At 40.1% G+C, this 12,689-nt stretch overlaps 1 protein-coding gene across 1 annotated transcript; it reads right to left on the reverse strand.

Annotated features, from left to right (window-relative positions):
• Positions 1-237: 237 nt before the first annotated feature.
• mlec (malectin) lies at positions 238-10,899 on the reverse strand. The gene is made up of 6 exons (XM_008276670.1): positions 10,703-10,899; positions 10,073-10,293; positions 8,589-8,767; positions 8,060-8,236; positions 4,517-4,574; positions 238-4,324 (listed from the first exon to the last, which is right to left on the reverse strand). Exons 2-6 carry the CDS (start codon positions 10,272-10,274, stop codon positions 4,074-4,076), a joined length of 867 nt encoding a protein of 288 aa, XP_008274892.1. The 5' UTR covers positions 10,275-10,293; positions 10,703-10,899; the 3' UTR covers positions 238-4,073.
• Between the last annotated feature and the right edge of the window lie 1,790 nt (positions 10,900-12,689).

A 12,689-nucleotide genomic window follows, 5' to 3' on the forward strand; every position in this document is an offset into this window, starting at 1 on the left:
CCCCTCACCGCGACTCGTCAGGATGTATGATTTAACAGGTAGAGTTTTAAAGTATTTAGGCATTCACAAAGCTACATGTTTCCAAACATTCCCAACTTCTGATGTTGTGGATTTACAGGCAGGATACTAGTCATAAGACAAATTTAACTCAATTTAGCACAAGACTACTGTTAAATACCAAATGACCTCAAAGCAGCAACTCGGGGTGTTGGGAGTCAGAAAAACAGCAGCGACACGTTCTGATAAAATAGCACATTTATTAAAAAGAGACAGCATTTTTCAGCATTTCCCATTTTGCAGATATCTGCATCTGAGTCAGAAGATCAGGGGTCTCAAATACATTTCTCAGTCCACCTGCTGCTGCCTACAGCCCTCAGAAGAGCATGTATTTATCCAACACATGTGTATCTATAAGGTAGGACTCATATTGCGCACACACTCACTGTCTCACACATCCACACTGCGTTAACGGCGGCAGACCTTGTTGTTGGCGGCCTGCTGCCTGGACGATGGGACAAGTTGGCTGATGTTTCGCTGTTCAAATTCGTTTAAATTAATCTCACATGTTGAGTTGCTTTGAAGAAGAGAAAGAAAAAAAAAAAATAGCAACATGCTGAAAACAAATCTACATTAATTACAGAGCGATTCAAAAGACTTTTTCAGGTTGACATTTTTAAGAAGATTGGGTTCATGGCAGGAGAATTAGAAATTTGCTGACAAGACATGAATTGTTTGTTTCCCCTGGTTTATTTCACTGGTTGACCAGGTGAAAATAAAATGGGTGACAGAAATGAGGAACCGCTAGCATCCCACTGGGACACTGTGTTTAAGAATTTGGATGGAATGACAGCAATTCTTTGGTTCTCATGTAGGAAAAAAACAAACAAACAAACACTGAGAGCAGATCTTCATTCCACTCCAGTTCATTCAAGTGTGAGGTGTACTGACAACAACAACAACAACAGGTCTAAAAAGGAGGGATAAGACTGTTTGAAACAAGCTGTGGACATAAACGTTTTATACACTTTTCTTGATTGGCTTTGCTCCTAGAAAAGTTGAGGTTAATAACAGACCCAAGACATATTAATTCCACTGAATTAGTGGAAATAAGATTTCATTGTGTATCTTATTCCTAACTACAGCTGTTTGCGTGGAATGAAAATCTAGCCCTGAAAAGTGTTTAACAGAAAAGAAGAAGAAAAAAACAAAAAACGAGGCAATTTTTTTTTGATATAAGCCAACAAAAGAGCAACCTCAAGGCGAATGATGGTAAAGCACAATGTATTCAATAAGTCAAGGCAACAAAGACAAACACACAAAAAACCGACATTTAAAAATACATGAGGCAGTGCAAAATGTCACACCAATAAAATATCACGTTTTAAAAACTCAAAATAAAACAGATCCTGAGGAAAAAATTCAAACAAATCCAAGCGTATTATAAAATATCTCCAGGTCAGCCCCACTCTGATTTAAATTACATATAGTAGAATGGAAGATCCCATATTTTCAGATATAATCTCATCTATTTGACGTTCTGACAGTCAGTTCATCTGGCTGCCCGTTAAATTTTTTTTTTACTTATACTCTGTACCAACAACCGTTCCTCCCCAGAAGAAAGGCCACAAAGTCTTCCTCACGAGAAAATTTAAAAACCCTATCACCTCAGCTACGACACAAAACTGATGAGAACAGAACAGCTGTCACACGATAAAAAGTGTGATCTTGTACCTTTATATACACACGCGACTGTGTAGACTTACGGAGGAACAGAACACGGTGGCTTTGGTGCTGAATTAAATGAACTTTTTGCATCTTTTCAGAGGAAAGAAAGGTGCTCATATGTCTTAAATGTGAGTTGAGTTTACAACAAACAAACAAAAAAAGGAAAGAAAGGAAAGGAAAAAAAAAACCCAAAACATAAAAATTATCCAGAACTGCCAACAACTGACCAAATATTTTCTGGCACAAACTTCTTGCCCACCATCAATCAAAATGGGAAGGAGAATCAAGGAGTGAGGAAGGATCCACAACACCTGAATTATTAATCGTTTTCCAAGCACTGCTTATGGCAACAGCAGTACTGGTGAGGGGGAAGGGGGAGTAGGGGGAGGGAGGGCATTTAAGACGCATTAGTGAAACAGGCAAAGTTACAAAATCGTCCTTGGAGTAGAGCTAAGCACTTAAGGGAGGTAACTAGATACATAAATAGGAGGGTTCACAACAACTTCACCAAAACTGAAGAACAAAGCTGCTTTTCAGCCTGCATGGAAAGCTAAAAAGAATATCATGGTCCAAAGACTCTGATAACATGGCCATGTAGAAGGAAAAAAAAAGGCTCAAAGAATACATTTTGTCCCTCGTTCAATTCAAGGAGCAGAACATGTAGCTTAATTGCACTGAAAGTTCACACTGAATGGACGAAACAGTACAGCCCACACTGAAAAGATTTAAGACAACGGAACTAAAAAGGCTGACACAATGTGGAGACTTGAATGATGTAGAACATCTGGTAAACATCGAATTTTCTACCTACACTAATGTTGTGCTTTCTCACCTCTTATGGCAGGTGGACGAACTTGCTGAATGATGTATAAAACGAGTGCATTGACTGGCACAGATTAGTTTATTACATTAACATTGAGGTGCAGCGGCCGGTTCTCTCGGTTTAAGATTGGAAGTTATGGCTCATCAGAGTCAACACAGTATTCTGCTGTTAAATCAAAGACACTAATTTCTGACGAAACACAAACAAACAAACAAAAGTATGCCAACTTAACCCCCGTTTTAGACACTGATGTAAAAAGTGGAGAAACTCCTCGACTTAGTCACTTGTCTTTATCAATTTTAGATGAAGATATGCTGTACGCTCAGTTTAACTGCTAACCACAGAGGACAACACAGAATCGAATCAAATTTAACAGGCCACCAAGTTTTCCGTTTTTCTAACAAAATAATTAAAAAAAAGACATTCTTTGGTGAAACAAAAAGGCAGGCATGCATCATGAGTGAATGAATAGAAAAAAAGGCAGAGATTACATAAAATACAGTGACGTAATGATCCTGACTCACTGGAGCGTAAGCATTTCACAGCATAAACTTTGCCTCTCACTAAATACAACTGTTGTGTCCCTTACTGAAAGAAACTGTTCTGTTAAAGGTTCAGTGTGTCAATATTAAAATGGATCCATCCTTGGAAAAAAATTCTACAAGGACTTTCAATTTGTGATCGCTGCAGAGGACACTTGAATGGCCCTGAATCAGTATTTGGTGGAACAAAGCCAAAGATGTCTATTACGCATGACCACACGTCACTGACAGATTTGTGAAACCCAACCTATGTTTATGTAAAGGCAAGCTGACTTAGACAGCAAATGAGCCCACCAGCGGCAGAGCTGGATCAACACTAATTTCCTCCTTCTTTAAGCATCTTGTGACAAGTAGATGATGGCACATCAACAAAAGGACTAACCGTCTGATTCATGGTTTCTATTCTATTCAACCAATTTCTAGGCAGCACCATTTCCAATTTTAAGGTAACATGTCTGACCAGATGCTGAGCAGGAGTGTTAAACAGAGTGTGCTTCCTGGCTACACCCAGTACAAAACAATGCTTTTACTTTACAAAATGGGCCCAGACCAATCACTCCTGAGCATCCCTTAGCTGCGCAAATGTGGTTTCAATCCATGAAGACTGGCGTCTGTAAATCTTGCCCAGCCTCTGAGTGGAAATGACTAACATTGTTCAAACGGGTCAGCAGAGGTGGATGCAAAACACATTCACAAAGAAGCGCACAGCATACACTTCCTACATCTCCTGTTCTTCACTCGATGGTACTATATCGACAGCAGCGTTTGCTTCACCTCGCAGTGGCTTCCCTAAAAGTTATTGTCTCTTTGTGTCGTCCTGATTTTCTCCAAGTCTTCGGCTCTCTCCTGTGTGTTTGCTTTTTACCTGTGCTGCTGCTGCCACCTTGACCTCCCCTCCCCCATCCCCCCTCCCTCCCCTTCTCTCTTCATTAGGCCCACGTCCATCTTATCCTCCTGACGTCTCCTCCACCGACGGTTTCAGCTCACAGCCGGCAGAGGCAGAACAGTGTGGGGATGAACACCCCGAACGCAACGAGGATGGGAAACATTAGGCTGCTGTTGTCGGCTGCGTATGGGTTTGGTGTTCGCGGGCCGGACTGGACCCTGTACTTGGAACCTGTTGGAACCTTTTTCTTGCCGCCTTCTTCGCCTCCTTCACTATCTTCCTCTTCTTCCTCCTCCTCCTCAACCTTCCTCTCATCTATGCCTGGGTGAGGCTGAAGTTTTGGTACATCTGATAAGTGAGAAGTGAAAGTTTGGATGGGTGATGTTAGTCCAAATCACATCAAAAAAACAGATACATAAATAGTCTGGAAAAACAAGTTGTACAGAACATTGCTACAACCGTGTCTACAACTTAAACATTCAAATCTACTTAGCTTTGCTTTAAAATGCTGAGGAGTACACTTGCAATCTCAGGACTCACCTTCTAATGTCCCCTTCATTACATAGAGAGCACAGACCTTGGGGTTGTCATAATAACCCTGAAAAAAGAACAGATCAGTGAAACAGCAGTTGCATCAGTGCCAAATGTAAGCTAAGGAACACTGAGCCTTTGTGAACAAAATGTGTTTAATGCCACACAGGAATAAAGATAAACCCAGTTTCTAAAATCCTCCACCATCATTTTTACTTTCAACTGATTGGAGCTCTGTTATCTTAGTATGATACACAAGTTGACACAAAAACAATTGTTAAATGCTTTTCTCCATTTTTTTAAAATCTAAATTTATCGCACTGTATGAATAAAAGATGAGAGAATCAACATTTGATGCAGCTGGATTTCAGCCAAACAAGTAACAACACTTTTCCATTTGCAAAAAGAGCAGACAGTGTGTCCCATTTGTATCTTTTCAGAGAGGAAAAGCAAAGAGGGCCAGTGATCTACAAAAAAAAGTCACTGCAGAAACTTTTCTGAAGTATGCCACCATACAAATTTAGCCTACAGTCACATGTTCTATAAACCTACTAACAAGCCAATAGTGTTCATTGTTAGAGCCCACAGCTTAAAGCAATACTATTTGTATTTACAGAGGGAAAAAAAGAACACAGATTTTTTTTTTTTTTTTTTGCTATGGCTTGCAGCGATTTGATCAATATTTGTGAGTAGGTGCTGAATTTAACAGGATCTCTGACCGAGTATAAAGGTGCAAACAAGATTAAGTATGCGCCAAATGAACACTGACATGATGATTCTACTTGAAAGGCATTCTGTGGAAATAACACTTAAACACATTTATTTTAGGGCATTGTAGAAATATTTCCTGATAATAACAAAGGCATGTTGGTAAGCTTTGTAGCAGATGAATTTGATCTGGCTGACTTGAATTTAAAAAAACAAACAAAAAAAACTCAACCAAAGGTAAAGTGAAATATTCTACAATGATCAGCCATTTGCATACAGACAGGAACAGCAGTGGCTGGACTTGAATATGAATGAGCTCTGCTTAGGATGGATTAAAGCCAACGGATAGATAATGTCGTTTGCAGATTTAAATAACTTATACATATGTCTACATATAAAATTCTGCACTACAGCAGAGCAGTAAGGTACCAGAGTAAACACATTAGCAAACACCTGGTTTGCACCAGAAACCCCTAAATATGCTTATCTCTATTTCCTCTCTTGTATCAATGAGCATGAAGGGCACATGGTTTGTTCTGCAAGGCCACATTTTGAGGCACTGGCTCGACACAGAGCCCGTCTCCTACGCCTCTTCCGTATGTAGTAAAGTACAGCGTTGATGAAGGATAATGTGAAGGGGAATCACTGAAATCAAATTACTAACAGCGTCGCTGCTACATGGCCATGGGAATACATGTTTAGTGTAATAGAGAAGTGAAAGAATTACTGCTCTGACCACAAAGACAGCAATAGGTAAGAGGCCATTTTTATTAGATTTGGGAGATACAATCATGGCCTGCATAGCTTTTTAAGAATCAGGGGACCGAATGATCCATCTAACCTAAACAGCCACCACAGGGCTGGTTACACAGATAGGAGTCTGAATGTACCTAATGCACAAAGTTGTTTAGTTCTTGATTGTTTTAAACAGCACTAATTTTCTATGATTGCTGGATAAATTAAACCTAATTTTCAATCTCAAAACTGGTCCTGCCTGTACCACTGCTTCAAAAGCCTGTGTTCTCTCCATCAGAAAACTTGTCACTCCCACTACTGACAGAAACATTAAAAATATTCAAAGCAAGATAAAAAAAAAAAAAAAACATAGTTAAAGATGCACAGTTTGAATTATTCAAAAGGAAAGAAAACACTGATGAGGAGGACCACCTTAGGAGTGCTTACAGAGACTAAGGGATTAAGTTGAAGATATATTGTGGGCAGACAAATCTGTTTCAAGGGATGAATGGTGGCCAGGAAAGCTGAGTTTGTGGGGTCACCAGGGATCTTTCACCTGGCATTCTTCCACCCACACTGCCAAACGTCAGTACTGATGGCAACCCATCCCACCAGCAGGGAGAGATGGAGGCTAATGACAGCCAAGAGGTGAACCCAGAGAACATTGGGAAGTAATGACTTCTTAATGGCTACATTAACCCTGCTGAAGGTAAAAAGTTGTGCTTTGCTGTTTGGGTACGCTACTAACACAATTAGTTAGCACGTATAAGTGATTGTTACACAGGTCTTAGTTCAGGGTGAGCCTGGTGGTTCACTCATTAGGCTTAGAATAGAAGACTGTCTAATTTGCTCTGTACTAACCTAAGAGTCAAATTTTTCTTGGTCTAGCAGCCATATGGACCATCATTTCCTGAGTAACACTAAGCAGAAATAATATCCATAACAACAGGAATATTAATAGCACTTTTTAAAATTTATTTATTTCTTAATGACTGACGTAATGGTTTAATGAGAGCAAAGTCAAATTCTGCTGAACATGACAAGTAAACAAACATGATAAAGGCCGCCCAGACAGGAGACTATTGTCTATCACCTGCACAGGTCACACACTACTGGCTGTGTAAAGACCCTTTCAGAGACGGACTTCATTTTCATCATAAATCATAAATGTGCTGTCAGTTCTACACATATTTCCTGTGTCACTTTACCAAACAGGTCGTGATGGCAATTTCTCTACTCGGCTCAAATCGGAATATTAAAGGGACCAGCCGAACATTTTATGAAACAAATTTTTGTTTTAAAATAATTTTAAAAATGCAATGCGTAATACATTGATGTGGTATGTCAGTACTCCAGGTGTGGGTAAGCAGTGGACAGAGCCTGGACAGCTACACATCACAACACGTCCTTGTGTAGCGTAGATTAGCTTTACAGTGTTTGAGCAAAGTTGTAGGTAAGCTGCTGTGCTGAGCTGCAGTGCATCAAGGCCATGATAAGAGAGCAAGGAATGATTTTAACTGACATCCTGGATTTTCATTAATATGTAACTTAGAGTCAAAGAGATGGGTTTTTGGTTTCAATCAATAACTGAAAAGGAACTTCAACAGATAGATAAGGAGGAGGTATCAATCTGCTCATCTATAAGCAGGAACGAGAACATTATTCTTTCCCAAAATGCCCAACTTGTGCTTTAAATCTTGTGATTAGTTGTGTTCTTAACATTAGGATGCATTGATTTATATTTATGCCTATACTCTCTTAAAATTAAGTTCTTTAAATATAAAGCAACGTTACCTGTATATTATCTATTCTCCTAACCTCTGGTAATCTTGAAGTAATAATATGAAACAGCCAGGACATTTATTAGAGTATTGGAATATGCTTTTTGGTACTTATGTGTCATAATGTACACATGTCATTATTACAAGCTCTTTATATTTAACAAAGAAAATAATTAAAACTCAAGTTTTTCACAATGTTTATATTGTATCTGTGCCACCTCACAATTCAAGGTAGATTTGTCTGGCAAAATAAGCAAGCTGACAACCCCTTTTCACTGACCAGCCACCTACAGAAATTGCTCAGATAATTCAAATAAACACAACTCACCTTTACAAACTCCACAGTGAGCTTGCCATTAAAAGTGGACACCTCTCCTTGCACACTCAGCTTGCCTCGTCTAATAGAAAAGGGCACTATCTCATCATGAGCTGTACTGTGACCCACTCGCTCAAAGATATCCAGGTCCTTTACCACCATATGGCCGTTTAGACGGACGTCAAACACCTAGAAACATATTTCCAAGTTAGTAATAATTAACAGCTCACAAACACATCCTCACATTGATGATATTTATAACGTGCACTGATATTCAGACAACTTATGTCATACTGTATGAATGCCATTTGAATAGGGAAATGAGCACTGAAAATGCAAAAGGTGTAAATATGACATCCTTTACACACTACACAAGAGCTAGGAAAAAAACAATACAAGCCCACAAAAAGTCTGCATATAGAAAAACTTTAAAAAGATGAGCTTAATGCATTGATTTTCCATCCAAACTCTGAAGACAAAAATGATCACTTTAATACACACATGATTTAACATCTTATGTCTGATCCATTGATTTTCATACCTTTTGCTGTGACTGAGCAAAGTAAACCTCTGCATACTTCATAACTAGTATATAGTCTCCTTCCTCACGAATGGGAATATCATATCCAAAAGTGTCTTCATTGTAGCGCTCTGTCTGGTACAGAATCTGGTCCTCTGGACTGGAGCGCAGTATTGGCAGACGCACCCCATAATCAGATGCTACAAAGGAGAATAACATCAGGCTCAGTGTGCACTTTGCTCACAAGACCTCCTTAATAGCAGCAATACTGGAAAACTTATGGTTTAAGTCAAGCAGAGCACCACATTGCACAACCCATGACCTTTTCTTGCACTCAGTGTAATACTGTGCTATTCTGACTCAAATACCAAGTTACCACACTGTGATCCCTCAAGCTTGCAATAACAGTATCCCTGGCTCATGAAAGGAGCCAAGAATGACTCTCTGCAGTCAGTCTGATCATAAGAATACCTGATCCTAAGAGCTTCAGGGTCATTTTATTAAAGAAATACATCACTGCCTGCCACCTGAACCCTTAACAGTCAGCTGGGTTTTATGTACAATAACTTTAAGATTTTTAATGAAGTGGTGCAAAAATTAACCTTAATACGATGTATATTTTACAAGTTACAGGCCCTTGAAGTACATAGGAATGGGTCAAATTTTGCACTTTGTAATTTGTGTGATTTTTTTTTCTCCAAGCATTTCCTCATTACTTTGTAATTACAGAAGGTAGCTACAGGAAATTATCAGTGCTGTAAAACACATTTGAGCTCTGTTAAAAAATGTAATCAAATCAATTTTACATCCAGAAGTCATAATACAAGACAAAAAATAATAATCTTGTATCATAGTTTTAATTGCAAAACTGCACCAGTTTAATATCTATGACAGAATGACAGAAGCAAGCATTGGTATCTTGGACGTGTTATCCATTTCCTGAAAATTCTCCAAAGACAACTTTTAAGACATGAATTTTGGTTAAACTTTCAAGTATCACATCACCATTTGGGAAAAGTGGTTGGTCAAAGAAGTTAGCTCAAATGAAAGGTCTCCTTTACCTACATTTTGATACCAGGCTCTAGCCATGATTCAGACTGTGTCAGAACAATTATCTCATGCAACACTTCGAAGAGCCAGTTCAGAACTGAAGAAGACTGTTGGATTAGGGTTAGGGTTAGAACCTAAGAACCAAAAAAGAGAAAGTCCAGCTGCTTTTAACTGAAGCTCTTAGGATTCGCATGACCTGGTGAGATCCTGCTCTGATCTATGAATACCTGCTTCCTCTCCATGTTGAGAGGGGCGGGGCTGTAGCCCTCAATGCTGACTCCTCATTAGTTTGTAGTGACTTGCGGAAGCAGGACCATGCAGGGGTTTCTGCAGGAAATGTCTGTTACACTGAGCAACACCTTTTACCTTCGCAATGTCACTCCAAGCAGCACCTTGCAGGTGAAGCCCAGCAAAGCACACTCACACATATTCGCAATTAACCGCTGATAACTCACCTTTGCCAATTTTCCCTTCCAACGGGTCCTTTTTGAAGTGAATACCGTGCATGTCTGTGTGCGCTTCGCCCCCGGCATTTACAGCCCAGATAACCCGCTCAGCGACGCTGGGGCCCCCGCCGTCCGCCCAACACTGCTCGGACAGCAGCGACAGCACCGCTGCGAGCAGCCCGGCGACGAGCTGCGCCGTGACCCGCTGCATTGCCTCACACAGCCTGCTCCTGGACACAGAGACAGCCAGCGTCGGTAACTGCTTGCATGCGGCACAAACTCAGTTGTTGTATCGAAGCAGCCCTCCCACATGTGACATTAACCGCACAAGAGCTAGCCAGCTTGTCCGGATGACATGAAACGTGATATCTGTGAGTTAGCCAGTATGCTAACAGGACCAGTACCGGCAGAAGCGTTTGCACAAAAGCCCTCAGTCCCGGAAAATGACACTGAGATTACAAACAAGTCTGGCTCAAACGTTTATGACATACATCATTTGTAGCTAGTAGGCAAACACTAAAACACAACGAGAAATTGGCAACATTGGTTAGTTAGCTGGGCTAGCTAGCCAACCTACCTGTCTAACCAGAAATACTTGGTGAATGAGAGCCCGGCTACGGCAATGCAAATGTCTCTTACCTTCCCCTTCCACAAATATCTCCAACCTGCCTTCTGCCAATGTGTATGCTGCTGAAACTGACTCGCCAGGTGCCTACAACCTACACTGGAGGATAACTTTGCTGTGTGCAGATATTCTCAGCTGGCCACAGCCTTCTACACTGACTTTCATTCAATGTGTGCATCTAAATTAACATTTGCTGAGCTGCTAGCTGCTACACTGGCAGAGTGCAGGGGGCGGGACAGCGCTACCTAACCTTCCCCTGCGCCGTGATTGACAGGCGCCCCGTCCAATCACAGCGCCCCGTCCAGGCTTCCTGAAGCGTTAAACACATTTCATATCACAGACCAATCACGTCCTGCTTTGTTGTAACTAAATGAAAACAACGTTTTTTTAATACTTGAAAGAAAGGAATATCATCGAATATGAGCTTTCTGGGTTGTTAACTATTTATCCTCGCTTATTAAGCTCGACTGACAGACTGACAGACTGAAGCCTGTGTCTTTTTTCCACGTCAAGTGAAAACTGAGATTTTAGTGCCCTGAGTTTGGCCTCAGAGGCAGCAGGCAGGCAGCGAGACAGACCCAACCAGAAACCAGATACGTTATAGTCCATGTTTTATGTTCAGAACAATGTTAATTTTCCATAAAGATCACAAGGGTTACAACGGGGAACAAAACCTACCGTACTTTAATGAAACCAGCAATATGCTAAAAGGGGTATTTTGTAGTGTTAACCTCCGTCCAGTATTCACTGTTTACCTTACGTTGTTGTTATAGATGGATTCATTTGGATTAATCATCTTTACTGTGTCTTCTAATGACCCAGGGCCAATATATGCCATTTATATACATATTTTAAATATCAATTAATGGATGGCAGATTTTCAACAGCTCAATCAGGACAAAAGTATAATCTTGGTCACTGAAACTCTAAGAGGGAAACCTAATGTGAAATTGCAGCACCAGCACTAAACCAATGGCAAATTAAAAACTCAGGAGTCGTCTTTGGCTCACATCTCAATTTTAACCCTTATCTTTGCAGCAGAGTTTCTCTCAGCATGTTTTTGTTACCTGCAGGACTGACTATCATAATGCTCTCCAACCTATCTTCCCAAGATGAACTTCAACTGCTCTAAAACTCAGCAGCACATCTGTTGGCTCAGACCAGAAGGATATAGCACAATACATCATTTATAAAGTCTCTGCATTGAAGATCTGTCTGTTTAACATTTGATTTAAAGATCCTTGTAGTGGTTTTAAGAAGTTGTAATTGTCTTGGGCCTACCTTTTAAGTGGTTATGTGTTTATCTTATGAATCCTCCCTCTTGTAGTGGCCTTTTCATTAAACCAAAAGTCAGAACAAAAACTCACAGTCAGGCATCCTGTTGTTATCATGACTTACATCTGTGGAACAGCCTTCATTGTTACTTTTGTTAAAATATTAGTATTTATTTACACTCTTGACTTTGTTTTATCTGGATTCTATTACTTCAGTTTTTATCATTGTATTATTTTTCTTTTCTAAACTGTATTTATCTTGTCCGTGGTGTTCCCTTGTTGCATCTATTTACCCTCAGTTCCTCCAACCCTGTTTTTAAAAATTCTTCATTTATGACATAATGTTTATGGGGATGTGGGAGGGGTATTGATTTTTTGTTTATTATTATTCCTTCTGTTCTCTGAAGCACTTAGTGTTACATTTCATTTGTATGGAAAGTGCTGCACAAACTAAGTCTGATTGATTGACTGAACCTCTCCAAAGGCTTTAACACGGTGTGTTATTGGTCCAAGTACCGTTCGAGACAAAGCTCGCAGCTATACTCACCAAAACAACCGAAGGTATGATATCTTCAGCTCCCTGTTCCCTACCTTGTATTTAGTTAAGCCACTGGACTATTTTCCACACACTATTACTACACGTGTTCTTTAAGAAAACGTCACGCCCCCGTTTTTCCGGTATGGTACGGTCCAAGTTTTGTCCAATCAGGAGCGTCCAACGCAACGC

Source organism: Stegastes partitus, unplaced genomic scaffold (genome assembly GCF_000690725.1).
Source record: "Stegastes partitus isolate 25-593 unplaced genomic scaffold, Stegastes_partitus-1.0.2 Scaffold79, whole genome shotgun sequence".
In the NCBI taxonomy this organism is placed as follows: domain Eukaryota; kingdom Metazoa; phylum Chordata; class Actinopteri; family Pomacentridae; genus Stegastes; species Stegastes partitus.

Coding starts and splice junctions, on each gene's coding strand:
- mlec (XM_008276670.1), bottom strand. CDS start 10,274: ATGCAGCGGGTCACGGCGCAGCTCGTCGCCGGGCTGCTCGCAGCGGTG. Junction 8,237..8,588: donor TTGCTCAGTCACAGCAAAAG/GTATGAAAATCA, acceptor ATATGTTTCTAG/GTGTTTGACGTCCGTCTAAA. Junction 4,325..4,516: donor AATGAAGGGGACATTAGAAG/GTGAGTCCTGAG, acceptor CTCACTTATCAG/ATGTACCAAAACTTCAGCCT.